At 32.9% G+C, this 25,986-nt stretch overlaps 1 protein-coding gene across 8 annotated transcripts in view; it reads left to right on the plus strand.

The window, feature by feature from the left end:
* Positions 1-1,246: 1,246 nt before the first annotated feature.
* Positions 1,247-25,986, plus strand: part of TNNI3K (TNNI3 interacting kinase) — a 285,366-nt gene continuing 260,626 nt past the window's right edge. For all 8 annotated transcript variants that reach the window (XM_079128911.1, XM_079128916.1, XM_079128915.1 and 5 more), the window contains exons 1-4: positions 1,247-1,401; positions 1,989-2,097; positions 14,000-14,085; positions 15,568-15,665. In XM_079128911.1, the coding sequence (XP_078985037.1) occupies positions 1,362-1,401; positions 1,989-2,097; positions 14,000-14,085; positions 15,568-15,665 (333 nt within the window). In that variant the 5' untranslated portion in view covers positions 1,247-1,361. The remainder of the gene's footprint in view (positions 1,402-1,988; positions 2,098-13,999; positions 14,086-15,567; positions 15,666-25,986) is intronic.

Below are 25,986 nucleotides of genomic sequence, written 5' to 3' on the forward strand. Positions count from 1 at the left end.
TCAGTATCTTATCCTGACTGCCTAAGCCCTTCTATATCTCCCTCATGAAGAGTCTGGCATTCAAGCAAGGAGAATGAAGAATGTATAGACCAAGAACCAAGAGGTTCCTGCAGCATTACAGCTATCAACAGCCATGACAGCATGTATTTAAGGAAAAACAAGGAGGTTATAACCAGGCAAGGACAGAAAAGTCTGTGAGCCAAATTCTACTTCAACTTTTCCCTGACAGTATGGAAACCTGTTCCTTAGGAACTTAGATTAGCCTTTCCTGATAAAATGGTGTGGACAATCCTGAATTTGTCTAAGTATTTGCTCCAAAAGTTGGAATGTTGAACAAAATAGAAAACATAAAATTCACACCTGTTAAATTAAAAATATATTCTCTGAAAGTGAACTTCAAGACTGAAATTTATACCTTCTAGGTTTAATAAGATTATTTAGAAGAACTATGCAGTTAAAAAATCTGATAAATTTTCTTTGTGTGGTTTTCATTTTTTCTGCCCCATACCCTAGGTTCATTTATATCAATAGAAAATATGCATACAAAAAAGAAATGCCCCATGAAATATAGATAGATGAATGAAAGAGGAATATAGGAGACCTCTCAATAATACTGTCTAGCTCTGATGTTAGAGTTAAGTAGTCCCAGAAATTTTAAATTCTACCACCTATTAGCAACTCTGGATTGTCTCATTCGTAATGTGTGAATATCTACCTTATAGGAGTATATGAGACAACCATGACAAAGTGGATGTAAAGGTTTTAGATTAGTGTCTGGCAGGTAGCCAACATCCAAGCTCTTTATTCTTATTCTTATTGTTCTTATTATTTTGTGAATCACTGTTTATAAATTTATGTCTTGATTGTTATGCTCAGAATAATCAATTAGTATAAATGAATCATGATTTATGTAGAGAATTTCTTCCTACAAATATAATTTTATAACTCTTATGTAGGCAGAACTTACATTCATTTCTATTAGTTACAAGCCATAGAGTATCAGTCCATCAATTATTTATATAAACAAATTATATCACCAAACACTTTTTCAACAGCCATTATCTGTGGCTGAGGAGAAAAAGGATCCTGAAAGAAGTAGGTAATTTCAATAGCATTTTAGTGAAGTTCATATTCAGTTTGTCCAGTTCTTTTAAACAGACTGATTAGTTCCCTTTATGATTTCACCCTTGAAGGCACACACAGTTTTGTTCTTTGTCATCATTGCATGACATTCCATTTGGCAGCTTGCTTATTTTTAGCCAGACTATCAAAGTATTTTTCAACTGGACTGTCATTGCACTTGAACTTGGAATCTTGTGACCTGAAGAACTGCATTGGAGAAAAGGAAAAACTTCTAATAAATGGGGAATTATAAATCTAGACCAACCCAAACTTGTACTGGTAATTATTCTTAGTTCTTTAAATGTAACAGTTCAATTATAGTTACAAATAACTAATAACTCGTGTTAATTTGTATACAGAAAATATTAAAATGCATTATGTGAGAGTGTTGGGAAGATTATCTGAACTCATTATTCTTTCTCTGAAAGATATTTACAGAACATAGAAAATTTCTTATAAAGTATTATTTTAATTCCTTGGTATAATGTTATAGAAAAAAATAGAATACTGCTAAATATAGAGATTTTAGAATTATATCTTTAAGTATCTAGTATTTAAAACCTAAAAACTCTAACAACTAGAGATTGCTATAATTAAAATGCAGTAAAATCAAATGAAATAAGTCAGATATGTTCTTCTATGTAAATATATTATCCAATATCAAATGAATTCTTAATTACTACAATTCAATATGATTGCATTTTAAATATAAACATCTGCATTTTAAACCCACAATCAGTAATTTAAATTAAGTATTGTAGAATCCAGAATAAAAAACAAGGTTTTGATTACTTGTATGTTATGATCTGTGTCTATATTTTGCAAAAAACAACCATGAATCAATCTCATTTGTTTTTCTTTGCTAGATGAATGGAAGAAGAAAGTCAGCGAATCTTATGTTGTTACAATAGGAAGATTAGAAGATGACCTGCAGATCAAGGAAAAAGAATTTACAGAACTAAGGAATATATTTGGGTAAAGTTCTCAGAGACAAAACTTCTTTGTAGAAGGGTCTTCATTAGTGAACTTATTTTTAAATGTATCAGTTTACTGTGTGTGTGAGGGGGAAGGGAGGGAGAGAGGGAAGAAAAGAGAGAGAGTGAGAGAGAGAGAAAGCAAGAGGGAGAATATATAAACATAAAATCTTAGATATAGCCAGTCGTGTCCTAAGCCTTAGAGTATCAGGTTATCTCTTCTTGTATGCCTCTCAATGGGCAACTATCTCACTTTCTTACTAGGACTTTCATTCTCTCCTCATGAAAGTTTTAAAAAGAGTGGAACCTAAGGGCCAGTCTTTGAACCCAAACTGTTACTGTATAAATAATCTTCTTTCCCTATGGTGGCAGCATATTAGCCACATTGCCCTCTTTGAACTGCTAAGGTAAATCCAATTCTAATAAACCCTTTGGTCTCTGGACATTGAAAGACTGTACCTTAATGAAAATGAGTATAATTCTGTACCTGAACAATCATATGACAACATGAAATACTGACTTCAAACTTTTGCTGGAGTTTGTTTTATAATAAGAGAATAATAATCTGGGATACTATCACAAACATGGAAGGACAGAGAATGTTCAGAAAAGAGAAGAAACTAGATGCACTTTGGTGTAATTAGCTAACTGACTGAGGAAAACTTAAACATAGGACAATTAAGCATTCCACTTCCAGGTGTATTATTCATGTAATGTACTCATGGCAAAAAACTCTATTTTATTTAGAAAACAAGTATAAAGCAATAATGAAGTGATCTTAGATTTTTCAAAAGAAATTTCAGATATAGTATGTTATAAATCTCACATAACTAGCAAATAAAATCATCCATGAATCTTCTAGTTTATATGAAATTCATCAATAGAATTAAAAAGGTCTTCACAAATATTAAATTTGTTGTTTGGGAAATAGTTGATTCTCTCTGGCCCCAATGATGCACTCAACATACATTTGTGATGAAATACCAATGGAATACCACTTTTGCAAGTAGAATCACATCATTCTGTTGTAAAGGAGAACATTCAGCATTCTTGTAGAGATGTGATTGACACTTTGGTACAGAATATTTATACATACATATTAATTTTGTTGGAAAAGGGATATGAATGTAGAACTTAATCATAACACTTATAGCTCTTATGGACACAAATAAATAGACTGAATGAAATGGGAGACTGAAGAGATTTTTCTCAACTTTGTAAATTCAAAACCTTATTCATTTATTTGTCTTTAATTTAGGAAATATTGTGCAAATATGTTAAGTATAGCTAAAACTAAGTATAACCTTTTGATGATTAGGTTTTACCTAATACCTTCAAGATATAGAGTGTTTTGGGTTTTTTTGTTTGTTTGTTTGTTTTTGGTACCACATCAGCTCCCAGCTGTTTTAATAATTCCTCCTAGGGTTGACATTTCTTACACACCCAATAAATTAACTGATTTTTCTGATTAGCACTAAGGATGAGAGGCAGAAATCAGTGTATGGAAATTTACAGTCCAGAATTTGTTCAGTAGCGACTACATTCAAGGTGTTATCCTAGAAATATAAATGTTAAGACTTTTTTTAATCATCACTATAAGCCTGTGTGGTGGATAATATTGATTTTGGTGTACAATAAACTACGGACAAGACATTGTGACTTTCCAAGATCATAAAATCAGTAAATGCTGAAATGTGACTTTATAAGGTGTAGGGGTGCCAAGCTAGCTCAGGCACAGGTAAGGGCCGTGGAGTCAGGACCCCAGACTCTGGGAGTTGTGGCAAGCAGCCTGCTTATCTCGTTTATTGCAGGAACAGGTATACATTTTATAAGTTTCTTGCCCAATCTCAATGTGCCACGGGGAATCAGACCACCAGGATCCTATACAGGTTCCCTTGGTAACACTAGGTCAACTTGGGGCAGTTGTTTACATTCCTAAGTGGCCAGGAGTGGAATGCTCCTCTCTTCAAGTTTACACTCTTGAGACATTAACTGCTGTGAGCCAAGAACTAGGATTTCTCCAAACAAGATTTGCCTGGCTCCATAGATAGAATCCTTCTTATTGTAACCTGCTTCTGGCTTTAGGAATATATTAATAGATTGAGTGGAGACTCATATATATATTTCTGTTATTAGCTAAATAAGGACAGAATAAAGGACAGAAAACTCTATTATGAAATGGTAATAACATAGCTTATTAAAGAAAGCAAAAAAGTTAAGATAAAATGTTTTTGTATGAAGGGAATATTTTCAAAACCAAAAAAATTTAAAATGTTGAAACAATTCAGGATGATACCAAAACCTGGAATAAAGTTTTTAAAGATCGTCATTGATTTTTGAAGAATTTTAAGACATGAGTATTGGCAGACTCATCAAAATGGATGTCAAATTTCTTGAGAATAATGGTAGGGCAGTTTGTAGAGGAAGATTACTAGCATGGTGCTTAAGCCATGAAGGAAGCTATCGAACTGTCCCATTAGCTAGAAATGATGATAATGATGCTGGGGAGAGGATTACGCATACTCTAGAGTCATGTTTCTCTGGGGCTGAGGACTTCCTAAGTTAAAGTAGCCTTTTGTATTTGCTACAATTATAGATTTTGTGAGTCAATCTTAAAGATTTTGTGACTGAATCAGAATCTGTGTGGATGACTTCTAAGAATCTGATTTATTAACATGCTTTTCAGGTAATATTTATACATGGTAAGAAGGATACTTTGCTAACCTTTGAAAACTACAGAAAGATATCCCAGGTGTGATGAGAAATCTTTGCCTGAGGTGATATGGTAAAAGAGACGAAGGACATCAGAGTAGAAAATAAATAACTGGCATAGTCTGTAGAAAGTCAGGAGTGTTACACACACATACACACACACACACACAAATAGAGTACTAATATGACTCCATCCTGGAAGGTAGCACCACCTGAAAAGAAACTCAACTGTATATAGGTCAGTGTTCTGAGAATGTTCTTTTCTCTGGAATGAAATGATGGATGTGACAAGGAAAGAAAAGAAAAGTGTGCAGAGAACATAATGTCTTATTCATCAGTTCATCCACCAAATTTTATTAGTAGTTAGGAAAATTAAACATTATGTATGAAATCACATTTGAATATCTAGGTGCTAAATAAATATTAGAATTTCTTTATTTCTCATCCTTAATCATGGCTTATATAATGCGAAAAATATTTCCATGATAAACAAGTGTGTTATGCTCCTTTACATCATCCTTTCCCTAAAAGTGTAGATAGCAAGAAACTTGTATATAATATTCAAAAAGGGGCATTTAATACTGGAGTCACTGGTGGAGGCTTTTTTATGTAAACCCAGGTTTATTTGTTTTCATATGTTGATTTGCTGACAAATTTGTGACATTCTGGGTAGAGGTTAATTCTGTTCATTAAAAGAGACTTTACACTACATAATGCACCATTGCTCTGTCAGCTCAAATACACAATCTTCCTGGCAAAGATTTTACCCACAGTATAATAAAAAGAACAGTATAGCACTAAACTTAATTCACATAAGAAGTTCTACATCATTATCTTCCTTATGTCAACTTATACCACCTTTGGAATGAGAGCTTGATGTGGGAAATGGGGAATGGAAATGGGATGCTCTTTCATCTTCTACCATAAAATGGCATTCACTCATAACTTTGGACATTTTTTGAAGTAATGAATGAGTGACAAAGAGATAAAGAAGAGAAGACAGAAAAAGGAAAGGCAGAAATGATATGTTATAGTACAATTATCATTTCCTATTCTCTGTTGCCTCTGATCTTTATGTTTATCAGTAAAATAGCACTTCCTACATGACGTTGTCTTTGTCCCCTTATAGGCCTGTCTCCTCAGACCCTTATACTCTGTGTTCACTAAAAGTGCTTTTTTGTTTTCCACAGTCTTATTTATATTTGCTTTTTTTTATGATAACTATAAGGGATTTAAAAGGAAAACAAACTAATAACTTAATGTTTACCATATACAGGCATGCTGCAAAGAACTTTCATGTGCATTAGCAAAAGCTCAGATAATTCTTACTGTGTATGTATAAAGTGCATATTGTCTAGCACACGGCAAAACTCAAGTTTTATCTTACTAGCTTTCACTCTTCCTCCTTTGCTTTCATCCTTACTTCCATACCATACTATCTCCTTCATCTTCTCCCTATCCTGTCAAGAACAAAACAAAACAATAAAAAGTGAAAATAATTCATATCAAGTCTTTAGTAAATATTGTTAGAGCAGTTAATAATTATGAAAGTGGTATAATGCCTAACCTAGTTAAAAACTAATCATTATGGTTTATATTAATACTCTTCTGAAATAGATATTGAAATTTCCATTTTATACCTGAAGATAATGAAGCTAATCATATTAAACTGGCTTGAACTAGGTTACACAATTGTATAGTTGAACTGGCATTTCATTCATCTTTATTTGATTTCAAAAAATATAATCTTCATAATCTTGGTTCTCAACCTAGAAGAGGGAAATAGAAATGGATCAGAATTATCTTTGAAAATTTTCTATTTTCCTCATGGTGTTCCATAATTTTTCTATGTGCTATACATTAGAACCTTCCTTAGGGAAGCTAGTAAGAATAATATACTTGAAAAAAATTCCCCCCACTCTCCATTCAGGCATTATTTGTTAATTTCCCACAATTTTTGAAAACCATTCACATGGTTCTTCATGTGCTACTTTTAAAAGGCTCCCAATTAAATTACATTGTGCCAGTAAATTAAGTCATAAGAAACTTTAAATCTTCCCAATTTCTTTGTCAAACCTACTTTTTATTTGCTTAATATTTAATATAAAATTTAAAACTATACAAGAAAATTTCAGAGGAGTTGTAGTTTTTCAATACCATGATTCTTATTAACAGTCTAAAGGCAGAGTATTTTTTCTCATTTTTAGTATGTTTATCTCTGAATAGATATGCCTTGGTGAATAATGATAATATTATATTTTGAAATGATTAGGTTTATTAAGTGGACAAAAATGGTCTAAAGAATATTCTGTTTGATGAAAGAAACCATCATGATAGTTTGAGGACATTAAAGAGAGAGAGAGACAGAGAGAGAACATGAAGGAGGCTTACTGATAAGTACCTTCCTATTCATTTTCTCCCTGAACAGTTCCTCTGGGCCAACTGCATTCCACCATACTCATCCTTCAAATGAAACATCTTTCAAAAATCTCTTGCTGAATTATAGCCAACTATGTAATTTATCTATTACAAAATGAATAGCTTCAAAAATGTTTCAGGCTGACCTTATTTAAGAAGAGTAGAAATTTTATATCAAGGTACTTTGTAGGATATTAGGGGGTAAATGTCATGTTATAATTAAAATAGAATGAAAATACTATTTGGCATGTTTGGCTAGTGTATTATGACAAGTAGCAATGAAATAGAACAAGACAAAAAGCACCATCAAAAACAGAAAGACCTGGGATGAAATTCACATTAACCAAAGCCAACTCCTTTGATTTTTTTTTATTTGTTTATCCAAGTAAAACTTAATCTCTCTCTTTTCTCTTTCTCACTTCCCTCTAAATCTTTCTCATCTTTAGCTTTGTGTCTTACTGGCTTTCACTTTCCTTCCTTTTGTCTTTCTTTTCCTCTTTTCCTTCCCATACTACCTTCCTACATCTCTTCCCTATCTACCTTCTCCAAACCAAAATAATAAAAAAGAAAAATAATTCATACCAGTGTTTTAGCATAAATTATTCTAGCAGCTAATGTTTATGAAAGTATTACAATGTATAACTTATTTAAAGTTCATATAAAACCTTATGATAATTAGTTATTATCCAAATTTTATGTTTTTCTACTCTCTGTCACTGTTTCTCAATAATTATTATATGAATAAATGAATGAAATTCATATTGCAAGTTTGCATATTTGATCTGGATGTATGGAACAAATATGGTTCTGGATATTTCTTGGGTATATATTGAGAAGAGATCTTGTTAATTTTTATTGTTATTGTTTTATGGGAAAAATCTACAAGGAATATGTAAGAAGTTACAACTAGTCATTTGAAGACTAAATGATTAATTTGGAAAACAAGACTATCCATAACAAAAATCCTTCTTTTTCTTTTTACCTTCTTGGTTTTTCCTTAAGTTAGTAAATTAATTTAAAAATGCATCATCTCCCTATATACTTTGTATAGCAATGTATCATTTCTGTACCAACTGTTACAAATGTTATATTTTAATAAGTTTCCATTCTTGGTTATGTCAGATATCTTCTTGAAAGGATGAGGTCATGAGAAAAGTTTAATTGGATCATAAAACTGCATACTTTTCTGGGTAAACTATAAAGGCCAAGAAAAAAAGAGTTCATTATGCTACAAGAAAAAGTAACCTTCAGGTAGAAAACTATCATTTTTTAATAATTAAGAACAGAATTTACTATTAGAACTATTTTCATAATTGTTACTTCATTTTAATCAGAAATTTTATCCATGCCCCAGCAAGCACTAAGAACTCATTAGGATATATTAAGTAAGTATATGCATAACAGGTGATGAAAGATGTAAGGGCAAATTAAAACAAGTTGAGTCTAGGGTATTAGATTACATAAGTGACTTACATATACACAGCTCCTTTAGGAGACAAAAGAAGAGAAAGCCCAATTTCTCTTCCTAGAAATAGTTGCTTTGAAATCTTAAAATATCTTAATCTCATCTCTCAAAACAGAAATGTTTGACTAGAAGTTGATGGGAAGTGAGAATTAGGATTCAAATTTAAAAAGTAATTCTAATTATATATTTATAATTATAAATATATACACATATATATTTATAATATACATATATTTTTTTTTTGCCGGGGGAGTGCTGGGGATCAAACCAGGGCCTTGTAAATGCTAGACAAGTGCTCTACCACTGAGCCATGGTCCCAAACCAGGAAATAACTCTTATTGGGATTTTTTAAATTTACATTCTAAAATTGGTGGAATGAGACGGACTTCATTACGCTATGAACATGTATGATTTCACGAATGGTATGAATCTACATCGCGCACAACCATAGAAACAAAAAGATGTACCCCATTTGTGTACAATGAATCAAAATGCAGTCTGTAAAAATAAAAAAAAGTTTAAGATAAATAAATAAATTACATTCTAATTATTAAAGTTAAGCTACAAATTGTGATATAAAAATCATTCTTGAATCCCAACGGTTGCAAGAGTCTATTCTCTGTTGATTCATTTTGTTGACATGAATAGAAGTTGCATGAGTTTAAAGAGGATTCACAGGCAGTATGAAAGCAACAAACAGCAGCTCAATTTTAAACAGGGAACTCTAAAATTCTATATTGAGTCAGTTATGGATGAAAGATCAGTTCAAGATTCAGTGAATTATTCCTTAGAATAATCATTCCTTAAGAAGTCACTAATCTGACCATTCTTTCAGTCTTATTTATGAAAAGAGCAGGCTTTCATTTAGTTTAGTATTGTTTTTAAATAAAGAAATGAACATTGGCATCTTGCATTTTCTTTTTAATCAAGGTTTAGTTTTTTTTTTTTTTTTTTTTTTTAAAGCTGATCAGGTGATCAGGGCTTCAGAGATGATGACTAATGCCAGGCTTCTATCTAGCATGAATATTCTTTGGATTGATGCATTTAAAGCACCCAGGAATTAGTGAGTTCTTTATATCACTTTTGAAAACAACCTGAAATGAGTATTGAGAGCAGAGGTGGGCCACATAGAAAGTGTTTAGGAAGTGATGGGCCAGACTTTTGAAATGGATCATCAAGGTTAGATAATGAAAGTAAAAAGGAATTGAGTCTATCTTCTTGAATAAAGCAATTTTTATTTCAACCTTTCTCACGCCCTTTTGGATTTTTTGTTCTTTGAATACCTCCAGTATTGAAAATAGTATTGTAAGAAAAGAACTGAGTGAAGAAAATAAAGACAGGAGTGGCAACTGAACAGTAACACAGGGCTACAGTATTCAGTACAAACCTGCAGAGGAGGGCCCAGTGGAGACTGGGAGCCTTCTTACTGCCTGGGTAGAGAGAAGTTGGGCAGCAGGATACTGGTGTTTGTGGTTAGGCAGTTGCTAGGGGGTTGTTAGGGAAGGATCCTTTCCATGTCACCTTCATAGGGACTAGGAGTTTTCAGGATTTCAGTACAGAGGACAATTTCCTTTCTTATGTTGCTGGAGTACTATTTGTGGTTTCTTTACATGATGACAGAGTATTGTCTGGGGTTTAGATCAGGCTGAATTAAAGTGATTATGAGGTATCTCCTGTTCTAGAACAAAGGATATATTTCAAAATGGTGTTGGGTGTGTAAAGTTATTCCTAACAAGTATTACATTTTTTTCCAGTAAAAATATTTTTATTTGTTCTTTCTAGATATACATGACAGTGGAGTGTATTTTGACATATTATACATGCATAGAGTATAACTTCCCATTCTTGCGGTTGTCCATGATGTGGAGTTAAATTGATTGTACATTCATATATGAACATAGGAAAGTTATGTTCCTATTCCATCCACCTTCCCTTCCCTTCATTCCCTTTTGTCTAATCTAATGAATTTCTGTCCCTCCCCCCTCATTGTGTGTTATCATCTGTATATCAGAGACACTATTCAAGTTTTCCTTTTTAGAAATTGGTTTATTTCACTTAGCATGATAGCCTCCAGTTCCATCCATTTACCGGCAAATGCTGTTATTTCATTCTTCTTTATGGCTGAGTAATATCCATTATGTATATAGACCACATTTTCTGATTGAGGTTTCTGAACTTGTATTGCAACACTAAGATTCCAAAAGTTGCTCCTGAATTACAGATAAGTGCCAGATGCAACAATAGTGAATTCAGTGGCTGTTTTAAAAAAGTTAAAATCAGGCATTTTTTAGGAATCTAAGTAAGTCACTGTGAGCATGAAATACTTATATCTATAGAACTGATTGAAAAAAATCAGGAAATTTTACAAATTGTTAAATGTGAAAGGTCAAGGAAGGCCAAATTGTTGTGAAAAATTGTAGTAAAATTCAAAACCAAATTTGTATATTCATGGTGAAATTGGTAATAATAGTAACAACAATACAATAATTAGTTTTGATTACATATTATATGCCAGACACTGTAGTAACACTTAACCTCATTTTTTCCTCACAACACAATGTCATTTTGTATCATTTTACTTATTCTATAATTGAAGAAATTGAGGTTTGGAGAAATTAAATAACTTGCCCAAATTATAATAACAAATCAGGATAAGATTAGAATCCAGGTGTAATGGATAGGGGACAGACAGATGAGTATGGTGTGAACATGAGGCTAAGAAAATAATTCTATCAAATAGGCCCACTGTGCTGGCCTCCACATATTCTTTTCCAAGAAGCAATGTACCTGCAGCCCTGCCTGATTTAAGTGAACCGGATATATCACATTCCTTAGCAAACTACCTGTTATTTGAAGGAGAAATACAGGCCCCAAATAATGTTAATGATGTTATGGAAAACTTGGTCCTTGTCTCTGATGCCAATCCAATCATAAGGACACGGTTTTGAGAAACAGGAAAAAAGTTTTATTGGTTTACTCACAATGGAGAAATACAGGGGACTCCTGTCCCAAAGGCTGTGATTCTGCCCATCAGGGGGAGCAGCGTTTTTTAAAAGAGGTAATTCCTACTTAATATCCCTAACACAGTGCTGCCCTTTGCCCTGGTTGGAGGAGCTCAGGGTTACAATCTACACGATTGTCTAATTTTAAAATAAGGCATGGCAAAGGAAAGGGCTATGATTAAAATATCTACAGTTGGATCCAATTTAAGGCAATATTCTGAAAATAAACCACCAGACTTTCTATTTCTCATGGTGGAACTCTCTGGAAACTTCCCTGAGCTCCACAATAAAACTGGAGTGCAGGAGAGACACACAGTCCCTGTTTTCTCTGAGAGGACCCACTCCTTCCCTTTATATTGTCCCCTTTCCCTTTTGCTATACCTTCAATAAACTCATGCCTGTTACTCTGAATGCCATGTCTGAAATCTTTCTGACTTAAATTCAAGAATTGGGGTTTGAAGGATGGGTGTGGTCTTGGTACTGCCTCAGTTTCTTGGAAGGCATCAGCCCTGTAATATAACTATGAGGAGCAAGCTTTTAAAGATTATCTACAACATTGAAATGAACGTTTTTGCGATTTGAAAACAAACCAAAAAATGGCAAGTATTAATATATAATATTGTTGATACACATTGAAAAACTGACTTTTTCAAGATTCTTTTTTTCTACATAGGAGATCCAAATCTTTTTATTCTTTCAGAATTTGCCATTAAGTTTATTATGGTCAACTCAAAATAAAGGGCATCCTTTCTTGTTTTGCTCTTAAGCTGCAGGTTGTATAGTTCTTTGCATTAACAGAGGCCTCCCTCTCCCACCCCAGCAATTTGTTTCCTGTCAGATGTGAGCTTGTTGTGTGTTTCATTTGATGGATAATAGAAGGACCAAGGAAGAAATGCTAGAGAGCTCAGAGCCTCTGAATCTTTGTCCATCAATATCCTCAGTGACCGGACAGTTTTCTTTCCCTTTGTTATTTATGGACACTGATTTCCTACAAATGCGAAAAGAAAACTCCAGTCTGCCTAGCTTGAAGAGTAGAGTTCAGGTCTGCAGAACACCTGTACTATTTGAAGTCATAACCTCTGGCTTCCGTGAGCTGAATGCATTTCCAGTGTTTTTCAACATTAGTAAGCAAGTCTGAGGACTTTGCTCTTGGGAAACATGAACATGGAAAGCAAGAAAGGAGGAAGAATATTACCATGCCTATAAAAATGAGCCACTGGGGTTGCCATCGCTAATTAAAGCATTTCACTGAGGTCCTTCAATAATCTTAGGTTTAGAGGCTTTCTCTTTTTCTAGCAGTATTCTGGAGAATAACACTTTTCCCTTTTCTATTTTAATATTCCAATAGCTTTTGATGTTCCTAACTGGGTGCCTTGATGATAATGTTCTGAATTTATAGTACCTTTCAAGTATAAGTACTTTACAAATGTTAAGAGTCCTGGGCTCCTTCACCAAAGACTAGGCTGTCTCTCTAAAGCTGTTGGAGATTTGAATAGGTAGAAGGCAGCTTGAAATTGACCTGTAAGGCCAAGGATGTGATCTCATTTCTACTGAAAATTGTCCTGGGAGTACCAATGACCTCAGGAGGTCAAGAATTGTAGCTTTACATTCCTTTTGAAAAGCTACCCATGACTCTCCAGAGCCCTCCTGGGGCAAGCGTCTTTGTTCAGACAAAGGGAGGAATTCATTAATGAAATCACTGCTCTTCTCACCTGACACTATCACAGTACTTACCAGGGTTTAGACCTTCTTTATCTATGAAATCTGATCCAGTCAGAGTTCAAGAAAACTTTGCTCCAGGCAGAAGTTGTAATACATTTGAATTATATCCTTTTCTCAAATTTCTTATCAAACATAAAGTACTACTTTTTCTTCTTTCTACTTTCCTCTGTCCCTCCCTTTCTCTCTTTTTTTAATTTAATAAATTAATTTTCCTAATTTCTCTGCAAATACAATGTCAAATTTTGAGTATGAGAAAAATGAGTTTACTTTCAGATGTCTACATTTTCTACTTATACACAATTTTTATTTATCAAGTGGCCCTGGGAAGTTTAAATTATACATAGTACACAGAACTGTGCATGAGAATCTTTAATTTAACTCGATCTCTTAAACTTTTAATATAATTTTCTCTCAGTGTTAATTCCTCATACAAATAATTTAGAATTCTTTCTCTAGATGCATAATAATTTTGGAAAAATGTAATCCTGAATTCATAGTAACAGGATTCCCTTTTATAATTTTCAAGTGAAAGGCAACATGCTAAAAGATTAACTTTGTGATCATCTATAACATCTTTTTTTCAGCTCTGATGAAGCCTTCAATAAAGTCAATTTAAATCACCGCACTGAAAATGGGCTGTCTCTATTACATTTATGCTGCATTTGTGGGGGTGAGTAGTTGAAACTTGCTACTTTTTAACTTGGGTATTGTAAGCTCGGGGGCATGGTTAGCGGCCAAATAAAATCAGACAGAAGGCAGCAGAAGCGAGCTTAATTGGAATTTGGCTCTCCTGAAATTCCCAGCCCCGCCCGGTACAGGTCAGGGTAGGGACCCTGAGAAAATCGCACATGGCCCCAGCTGCCCAGGGTCTTTATAGGCCGGAATGGGTGGGGGTTCTGCTGAGTGACAGGTGGATGTAAGGGTCAGTGGAGTTTTCCTGCCCATTTCATTGGTCACCGTGTGTGGTGAGGCCCTTTGCCTCAGGTTGCTCCGCTCTCCCTCATACAGTCGCCCAAATTTCGACTTTAACAGGTATATGTATATACAGTCAGTGATTTGAGCTGCCTAATAGTCTACAAGAAAATTCTAGTTATACTCAATGTTCTCTTTAACTTTGCCTCCACTCCAACCCTGATAATCTTTGATTAAAGCACTAGACAGGCAGTTATTCCCCTTAATTTAACTCTGAATTCAAGTTTCAATGTTCTCCTAACCCTAAACCAAGTAACTTAGTTTGCTTGAAAATCAGAAAGCACTTTATAAAACTGGGCATGCCAACCAGGAGTTAGGTTAAATTCAGAAGTTCCCAAAATATTCCCCAAACTATCATCAAGTAGTTGCTTATCAATATGCAACTAAAGTATGTTGACAATAATGAATGTCTAAGATAAACTCTAAAAGCAAAGATTAGTCAAAATGAAGATTTGGATTTAATTTAGTTTAAGTTCTATTTTATTAATGTGTCCCACACACCTAGAATGGTTGTCTGGCATATGGTAGTCAGTCAATAAATTTACTGAATTGACAAGAAATTTATTTAAATTTAAATTTATTGAATTGACAAATGAATAGTGAATAATTACTTTGTTAATCCAAACAAAATTCATGAAAATCTGATTTTTTTAATAGAACAATAATGTAGAAGCATCAACTCTAGCCATATTCCTTACCCATTCCTCCCAAACTAAACCGTGTCTACTTAGTAGATTAACCTCCCATGTTTAAACATGCCCTCCCGAGCTTGATCATACCCTTCATATTTTCTTGATCTAAATAAGCTCTACTACCAGTGATGTTCTGAGGAATCCTCTAGATTTTCATCCAATCTTTCTTATAGTTATTAAGATACATTCATTCATGATGTTATATTTTAAAGTCATCTGATGATGAAAGCACTAAGTAACAAAAGCATCAAGAGTCATAGCATTAATAAAAAATTATATAGATGTAAAAATTTGTAGTTTTATAAGTGTAATAGAAATGTTCATTTTTAAATAAAGCTGTCAATTAATAGAAAACTTCATGAATGGCCTCTGAACAGCAGTCTGACATTTTCATACATCAGAGTGGCATTTATTATCAAATCAAAGAGAAATTTTAAAGCCACTTAGTCCACCCCCAGGATGATTCAGCCTTTATTTTTCTCTCCAAGGCAACAAGTCACATATTCGAACCCTTATGTTAAAAGGGCTCCGCCCATCTCGACTGACAAGAAATGGATTTACAGCATTGCACTTGGCAGTTTACAAGGTATGACATTTTCATTCCCATAAATACTGTATTAGAACCAAAAATGGTGTGTATTTTTAAACTCTTTTTGGGAGGAGGGCAGATATTACTTTACTGAATTGACTTTCTTTTTGAGTAAGTATCCTCTATACACCAGATGCATACTACTTTTAAGACTTTCTATGTTTAACCCTTTTAATTCTTACAAGAACCCTGCAAGTAAATATGGTTATTATCCCCAAGGGTACATAGTCAGCTAGTGGTTAGCCTTGATCTAAGACCAGGCCATGTAGTTCCCACACAGAGTTCTTCACCAGGATGCCAACTGCCTCTGTACAGAGAGAGATAAAGTTGTATTTGAAGATAATTGAAGCTGAATTCCTTTCCTGAAAGATTTCCTTAACAAAGTATCTCTAGAGCTCTCTTTAGTTTTCTTATTTTTTTCTTTTTTTCCTACTTTTGCTTTAGTTGTTTCTTCTCATTAGGCCCTGGTTCCAACCAAATCTCAATACCAGAAAGAAAAATAAACATGAAAATGAATTATACTAACTAGGATATTAGTGTTGGACTTCTCATTGAGCTTATCATAAATATAAATTTATATAACATAAGAATTATCTAAAGTAAATTGTGAGTCTCTAATCATAATAACAATATTTGCTTATCTGTGCTTATGAGCTAAATGTACTATTTATATATGTTATTTCTTTAGCTATTGAAATAAATTTGTGGGATATTTATATTGGAGTTTATTTTACAGAAAAAGGAATTGAACAATAAAATTAGATATCTACATAATATCAGATTAGTGTTTAGTATAGTTGACTCAATTTCTAATCTTTCATTGTTATATTACATATTTTGTTCTTTCTCAATTTCATGTGAATCTGTGGAGGATTTTGTTCACTTTTGTGTATGCAGGTGTGGGAGGTGGGGCAGCTATTTGCTTACTTTGGGAACCCTCTTCCCTACATACTCCCCAATCTCTTGAGAGTTAACCACTGTGGGGGAAGAGGGCCACAATTTTCCATGATTCTCTTTATATATTCCTATGATTCATAGTGCAAATACTCTAAAGCTGGTGGGATCTTTTTATGCCAAATCAATGCCTCCTCAATTCTGATTCCTTGTGGGAGAAAGCCATGGTGAAGTGCTAAATTGTCTTTAATATCTGCTACTCCTAAACTCAAATGGAAGCTGAATTCAAAATGTATGATATAGCATCTCATGCTGACTTTTCAGCTAAAAGGCAGGAGGTGAAATTAAGAGAATTCTGAGGAAAAGGAAGTTGATGATGTATAACCAAGGCAATTTGTGAAACCGTGAATTTTGAGTCTGACTGGGAAATTCTTTCTGTATTAGTTCATTTTGCTAAGATTTAGCATGACACTAACTTTGCACAAGGTACTAAATGATTTAGAGTTACCATCTTTAGAGAATATATTTTCTTCTGCCTGTTTATCAAAACTGAATTTCCATTTTTAGAGTTCTCTTTGCTCTATTTCTTATGTTTCCTTATATTTTACAGAAGGATACATGGACTACAACTTTTTCATAGCAAGTTTACATGCATTTAGATTCTTAGGAAACAAAGTAGGCAAAGTTTCTTAAAAGACCATAATAGAATGCTTGATCAATCTGCTTATTCTTTGTCATTCACAAAAAACAAATTAAAGTTATCATTCATGCTAAATACAAAAATAACATAAAGTACCCTACCAATGCATTAAATGTAGTTTTAATTATTCCTCAATTGAACTATAAATTTTTATTAGAAATTTCAAACTTAAAATAATTTAAGAATGCTGCAAAAAACTCCTATATACACATTATCCAGGTTAACTAATTGTTTATGTTTTGTCTCATTTTCATTATTTTTTTTTCCTGAACCATTTGAAAGTAATTGAAGATAGCATGCCCTATTTCCACTAAGTACTTTAAGCTTTATTAACTAACAAGAAGTAGGGTCACTTATATAACTCTAATATATACAGTCAGAAAATTTAATATACATGAGATATTATCATCTCAGACCAAATTCAAATTTGAACAATTGTCTCAATTGCATGATTTATACTTTTTTATTTCTTTTTTGGTCAGGCCTAGGATTCAATTTAGAATCATGCATTTTTAGTGTTCTTATTTCTGTAATCTTTAATGAGAAAGAGTTTCTCAGCCTGACCTTTCTGAGTCTTAATGTTTCTGATGCTTACAGAGTAGACATTAACATATATTTCTTTGGATTTTTAAAAATACTGTAGTTGAACTTTACTTTGTTCATAGAACTCAAAGTGAATAGTGTAACCCTTACCACTTTTTGGTGGTCACATCAAGGACTCTTTTAATTGCATACTCTGACATACTATGGCTGCCTCATGTTTGAGTATTTTTTGTTTGTTTGTTTACTTTTTACCAATGGCATTACCTCTGCTCACAGCAGATATTTGTTATTTTACAGCCACATGAATGGTTAAAACTTTTTGTTTTGTTTCCATTTGTTGAATTGCTTTTATAATATTTGAGTTTATTGAGGTATAGTGTGTGCATAATGAAATTCACAATTTCAACTGTACAATTGCTAACTTTTAAAAAGGTACCTATTCATACAGTCATTATCACAATCAAGATATAGAATATTTCTATTATGTCTAAAAGTTCCCACTTGACCTTATTTTTTTTTTTTTTTGTTTTGTCGGGATTTGTACCAATCTTTTTTTTTCAATTATTTATTTTTTAATTTTTTACAGACTGCATTTTGATTCATTATACCCAATTGGGGTACATCATTTCGTTTGTATGGTTGTACATGGTGTAGATTTATACCATCCTTGTAATCATACTTATATATAGGGTAATGATGTCTGTCTCCTTCCACGATTTTTCATACCCCCCCACTTGACCTTTTATAGCCAGTTCCCTCCACTATCCCTCCATATCTTTTCTTTAAATTTATTTATTTAAATAATGATTTAAGTGACTAATTTAAATGCCTATCTGTTGTTTGCCACACATGGATTAGTTTAGGGTTTGTTTCTGTTGAATGCTTTTTAAATTGACTAAAGATCAAATTGTTCTGCTTCATTTATTAATTTTATTGTATACTAGACAAATACACCCTTACAGATAATAGTCATCATGTCATCTTCCTTTAAACTATGTTATTTATTTTTGATTATTTTGTTTTTGGTAGGTCGTTGCACTTTTGCAGGATACATTTGATCTACTCACTCTTGTTTGACTTTTTATTAGAATTAGTCTATTTCAGTTTTTAACTTAACCCCTTGGCATACTCTTTCTAGGATTTGATCTTCATTTTTAGATATGGTCCTTAAATACATGGCTTCATTGTATCTCACCTGAATGCCTAAATTACTCAGTGAAATCTCACCATTCTGACTGACTAGGTCCCCAAATCCCAGTACTGCCTGACATCCAGTATCATTACATTCACCTTTGAGCCGTGAATTATATGATCTCTTCTAGATCGTATAGCCTTTCTCCATGCCTGTGAGGCTCAAGTCAAAGACCCATGGTGAATCTCCATGAAGACTTCTGCAATCCTTTCTCTGTGCAGTTTTGTTTTCTTCTTATCAGTTATCCAGCACTGCAGATGACAGCCAGTTCATAATATCAGAACTATGATCTCCACTATTAAGTGTGAGATCTTATGCTCTGTGTTATTCCAACTTATGCTCCGTGTCAGAAAAAGTGTTTCAGGTGGAAAGCCAAGACAGCCATGGTATACTTTGGGATCCCACTCATTGTATCTTTCCCTTCTCTCACATATCATGGTTCTTTGTTCATGTTGTTCAGTGCCTGAGAACAGCTATATCATATACTTTGTTTTGTAGATTTTACTTGTTAGTAGGAAAAGTTTGTATGAGATGTTCTGTCTTCTCCCCAACTACTTTTACAGTGCTTCTAGAGCCATCTGTGTAAGATATAAATTTATGTCAGTGCTCTGTTTAAAAGTTGATATTCTCACCAATTGCCTATAACATAAAATTCAAACTCCTAAATAAGATATTCAAGATCTTTTAATTCATCATTTTGGTGGAATCACTCTCTAGACATTTCCTGCAGTCTCTGATCTCCCAACCCTAATGATTTTCAATTTAATATGCATAAGAACCATATGGTAATTGTGTGTTGAACATGGATATTTTCCTCTTACCAATCTAATTTGATACACTAATGATGTCCTGGAAATCTAAAATTTTAAGAATGAAGGCAATTTTGATGTAAGCAGTCTAAGCATATGTTTTGAAGATCACTGTTCAAGTCTTACAACTCAAAATGGTGTCAGAATATCAGTGGAATACACCTCAACGGACAGATTTTAGAACTATAGACCCTCACTCCCTCTCCCAAACTTATTCAACCAGTGTGATATTAAGGCTTTTCCAAAAACGCTTAACCAGTAGAATAATTTGCTTAAGCCAATAATTCACCTATCTATCCATTCATCCATTCATCTGTCCATCCATCAAGAGACAGATTTATTATGTGGTAAGGCTCATATAATCATTCATGATTAAGGACAAAGAAATACCATGATCTTCCTTGTAGAAGCTAGAAAAACAGGAACTCTGGTGGTATGATTCAGAGTTAGTCTGAAGACTTGAGAACAAGGGAAGCTGAAGGAGTAGTTCTCAATCTGAGTCCAAAAGCCTGAGAACCAAGAGTATCATCCTTCCTCCACCTTTTTTGTTCTGTACTGGCCCTCAATAGGATTGATAAGGCCTACCCATACCAATGCAAATGCTAATCTCTTCCAGAAACACCCTCGAAGACACAGTCAGAATTGTTTTACCAGTGATCTGAGTATCCCTTACCTCAGGCAAATTGACACAAAATTAAACCTCACAACAAGAATGCAGTCTTTTTTAAAATCCCAATTTATGTGTTTATAAGCTAAAGTTTGAAGAACACTAGTTTAGATTATGTCATTCTTTAGGCTAAACACGTTCACACTCTATTTTTGTTCAGGTAATTTGTTATGCTAAAAGACATTTTTTGCTCGACATAAAATTATTACTTATTTGAAACCAAGATAAATTGAGCCTTCTTAAGCCTTTTTGAACTCCCAGACAGATTTTTATTGCACTTAATTTTGGATTTCAATTATAAGTTTACATTATCTTTTATTACAGCACTTATGAGTATTTGTTTGCATTATTTCACAAGGTGGTCTGTGAACTTCGGGCATTGGAACCAAGTATTTTTCTTTGATTATTCAGTATATAGGACTTATAAAAGATCCTTGATGAATACTTTTGGGAAATTAGTAAATATCCAGAAAGGTTTTAAAGCATCACTTTATTGATATTATGTAACTTAAGAAGGCTGTCAACGTAGAAGCTAAACTACATGTGTTCACATCCCAGTTCTGAGACATTTTAACAGTGTGTTCATCTATGCAAATTGATTTTTCCCTCTGCTCCTCAATTTTCTCATCTCTGAAATGGAGCAAATAGAACTATTTTGTTGGGTGAGTTTAGAAGTTTGGTCTTATGTGTGGGAAGTGGCAGGAAATGAAACAGGGACTTTGTACGTTGTTTATTTTAAAAAGAACAAAACATACACTACTTAGCAAAATATCTAGCACCCAGTAAGTACCAAATAAAAATTACCTTTTATGTTGAGCATTAATTTCAACAAACATTTATTAGAGACCAATATGTCAGTTGTTTAACAAAGAAAAACAAAAAGAAATGGGCCATGACTTCTGGCTTATTATATTCTAAAGAGATGAGAATAAGTAATCTTAGTAACATCAAAAAAGTTAAATCTATTCTTAGATAATTGACTCCAAACATGTTTTATCATGTTACTATAACATTAGCACCCCAAATGCATGTTTCTTCCTAAATTATGTAATTGAACAAAAATTTTCAGTTAATAAATATCTCAAGGCAAAATTTATCTTTTGAAAATAAATCCGTATTTCAACTATCCTTTTTGACACATTTATTTAAGATAAATTTGATTTCCAAAAGCTCAGAATAGAAAAAAAAAAATGCCAGCTATGATATTTTTCTTTACTTCTTTTAAAATTAGTAATCTATAAAATATGTGTTTTCTTCACAGGAATCCTTTAAATTTATTTTCCAGTTTTGTAAAAGTTGGTTCAGTAAAAATTAGATATTTAAATATATAAATTCACTAAATTTGACCCACCTAAGATACAACACATTTCCTTGTACTAAAATTTAAGAAAAATGAGAGGTTACTCTCAGCTCTTCTCTACAAGAATTCTAAATATTTATTTATTATACTTTAGATACTGTGTACTCCTAAAATGAAACTCAAGACCTTAAGAAAAAAAAGTGAGACTTTTAATATAGTTTAGAAGGTCTTAAATGTGACTGTTAATGAAACAAATAAGCCTACTAGATTATCTAATTTAACCTCATACATACCTCTTACTCGATACACAGCTAAATCATTTAATGAAATTTCTTTAGTAAATGAAAAGTATCACTTTGATACATCAACTTTTTCTTTAGTACTTCATGTGATAAAAGCAGATATTGAGTGATGATGGTCATTTAGTCTCTTACTCATTTCAATCATTCAGAAGTCATTTTTTACGTTTTACAAGAGGAAGAGGATGGACGGGGGAAAATCTAATTCAAATCTATGTCTACCTGATTCACTGGACCCAGATTCTTTTTCTACATAATCATGCCTATCACAAAACTCTGTATTTTCCATTAGTTTCAATTCATAGCCTAGTAACCATTGTATTCTTTATCCCAATTCAATTTTGCCTCCTTAACACATGTACCAGCTTACAAAGTTGATGTATCTTTCTCAGCTATTCTAAAATCCAGGACAAAGAGCAATATTTCACAGCTTCTCAGTGCTCTATTTGTACCAAGGTTCTTCAGCTGTGGAACTATGGACTTTTTAGATTGGGTAATTCTTTTCTGTAATGCACAGGTTATTCTGTCTCTTCCCTATAGATGACATTAGTCACTACTCTCATTCCCAGTTGTGACAACCAAAATATCTACAGACTTTGTCCCTTGGAGGCAAAATCACCCCAGTTGAGAGTCACAGACTTAGAGGAGAGATTAAAAGATTCACTAACTTAAGTTGATCTTTTAAAATCCAAATTGCCTTTTTATTTGTACAAATAAAGTTTCTTGATTAAAGATTGCATTTTTCCCCAGTGGAAATTTGTCAAAAGAGTAATAAGAAATTACTTGAAGAGGGAAAAAAAAAAACCTTAAAGCCAAAAAAAGACTCTATTTTTTTATATCCCAACTAAAATCTTTAGTTAATGGTGATTTTTAAATACTGTTTAATGTGAAGTTCTTACTTTAAGAATTTAGGGAACATAAATTAGAACAAGCATTCAGATTTTTAATGTCCATATTTTCTGAGCAAATATTTCATAATTTCTTTCTAAATTAACATGTTCTCAAGAAAAAGTTAATATGATGTTGTGTTGTTAATTTATCTTTCAATTTATACATTAGACAGCACCATTTTCTTGACACCACCCAAGTCTGGGTCAGGTGTTACTCCAATGTACTCTTTTAGCATCCAGCATTTACGTTATTCATAGAGTTTATGATGCTGTATTTTAATTCATGGTTACATCTTTGTAGGTTTCTCTAAAGAGTCACAATCTTGTATGTCCTTAGAAATGATGCAGATTACATAAATTAATGAATGGAGGTGTTAGATAAAATGGATTCAATGATAGAGAAAAATACTCAGACTCAATGTTTCTAAGGTCTAAGAAGTAGTGAACCCCTTAGCAAGCTGGAGAACTTATGTTCAACCCTTACTGAAGGGTTCAATCACTATTTAGCTCCAGCTAATTATTTACATGTAGAAATGCCGCTTGCCACGGCAAGCCCAGCACCGGACAAATGACACCTACTCTTCAGAAGTTCACGAAGCAGCTTTTGCTTTATTCGGATAACACCCTCAATGTATAAGCAGTCTCATGCATAAGCAATTGTAACCAGATATGTCCATCCAATCCTATTAAAGGTCAAGCGATCAGGAGCTCAAGAATACATGTAAGATATATCTGTCCACGAGCTAGGCGGCTGAACTAATTATCATACAGCCAATGGTAAACGCTTCCTGTTTTTCTCAAGGCGCATTCAGCACGCCCTTTGGCTCTCTGCCAGTCGCCATCTTTGGATGCATGTGGTGCAACCCTGGGCCCGGGTCTCGCCCTCCACATAGAAATGTAGACTAGCATTGTGCAAAATTTCAGAGAAATGATGTGAGTTTCCTGATATTTAAATGTAAGTTATTAATTCAAATTTCTATTTATAAATACTATACAGGATAAACCATGTACATCTATTCCCCTTTCATTCTGTTTGTAATCTCTGCTGGTAATAATGAGCACCACTGAATCAGCGCCGGATTTAAATTTCTAATCATCTTATTCCCTAAGCACTTTGAAGGATTCTGGTATATATTAAGTACATTAATAAATGTATTGCATAAAAGAATGAATGAAGTTTTAATTCTGTGTTAAGTAGGAAGAAGAAAAGTATTTCAAGATAGGTAAAATCAAGTTGACATTGAACAAAATATTGTCTCATTCTGGCCATAAGAAGGGAAATTAGAAAATTAGACTCTTTATGAGATATTGTAGAGATTGTGGGGGTATAAAGTACAATAGTGAGTTGAAAATAAATGGGTTTAGGAAAATAGAAGTAGTGAATATTGATTGTTTTCCTAGAAAGCAAAAGACAGCAATGTCTTGAGAAGGGACAGATCATAGGAAAGTTGCTACAATGGCCTGTTCAATCTTGTTAAACTCTTACCCCTTTGAATACACATAAAAATTCACAATTTTTTTTTTCATTTTAAAATAAAGTGAAAACTACTTAAAGGAATCATAATATTCAACAAGCTTTTTCAAACAGCATATATTTGAATTCTCTCCATGACCCAGAAATCCCGATTAACTTCTCCTGGTTAAATCACCATTAAAATTTTTTGTAGGTTTCTTAACAGTATTTAATTAAGAGTTTGCCATGTCTTTTAATGCATAGATGGCACCAACAATGATAGTTCAATATATAATTTTACAATGTTTTGACTATATGATGTTGGAAAAGTGTACACAAATGATCATTCTGCTTTATAACTTTAAGATAGTATTCAATAAATTAAATTAGAAATTAAGCACATTGTTATACAAGGCATTGTGATAGACTGTTTTTAGCCAACGGTAGGTAAAAACACATTTTCTGAGCACATTCAAGGAAGTTAATCTAAGCTAAGATATTCAGTAGGTTAGGTGCACTAAATGAATTTTTGACTGATGGCAGTTTTTATTGATGCATATTATTTATACAATATGGTGTGTTTCATTGCTGCATATTCATATATACATAAAATTGCAATTTAATCATTAGGATTCATGATATTTTCAACCTCTCAGGATTTAATCTATCCTAAGTCAAGGTGCATCTGCCCTATAGAAGTCATTGTAAGGTGCTTAGCATGCATTTTCTAGATAATTTATTGAATTTTTTGTTTATTATTCAAAATAAATCTTGCCATCAGTTTTCCAGTACTTCAGTACTTTTTAATACACATTCTTACAATTAACTTCTAGAAGAAATGCATAACTTCTTTATAATGCACCAATGTTGAGCATCTGTTTAAGGAATATGAATAATATGTTAGGGTCTATGGTGCATATTGAAACTTGGTATTAAATGAAAAAAGCTCAGTATATCCATAGACCAATTGAACCACCCACAGGAACCAGGAGATAATGAAATACTGGAAAGTAGAAGGAGTTTCCATAGGAATAAGGAGAAAAAATTAAATCAAAAGCAAATTTGGAGTCACTACTCTGGAAAGAATAAAAGCACTCAATCTAAGATGTTTTCCCTTTATTTTTTCCTGTTGTTCCAAAAATTTCAAGAAAAATCAACTTATTTTTATCACATTGAAACTTAAAAAATGATGTTTTTGTGAAAATAAATTCATCTAAACAAGAAGTGTTTAGATGTGAACATTTGTGAGCAGTGTTTATTATAATGACTAACGAATTCTTACATAGGGGTATCTGTGATAGACAATGCAGCTTGAATCCATTATATTTTAATATCTGTAACTAAATGAAATTCATACTGAAGTTCTGCCTTATCCCTTATTCTAAAGGAAACCAAAATATTCTTCAAAGTATATGAAACTACATTTTGTTTTTGTAGATTTTTTTGTTTGTATGTTAGTTATTACTATTTTCCCTACGAAAACAGACTGAGTTTAACAATTGCTATGTTGGATACATTCCCTTGACAAAGAAAAAAACTACTTGGAATAATATAATATTAGAATATTTATT

Source organism: Sciurus vulgaris (genome assembly GCF_902686455.1).
Source record: "Sciurus vulgaris genome assembly, chromosome: 1".
NCBI lineage: Eukaryota > Metazoa > Chordata > Mammalia > Rodentia > Sciuridae > Sciurus > Sciurus vulgaris.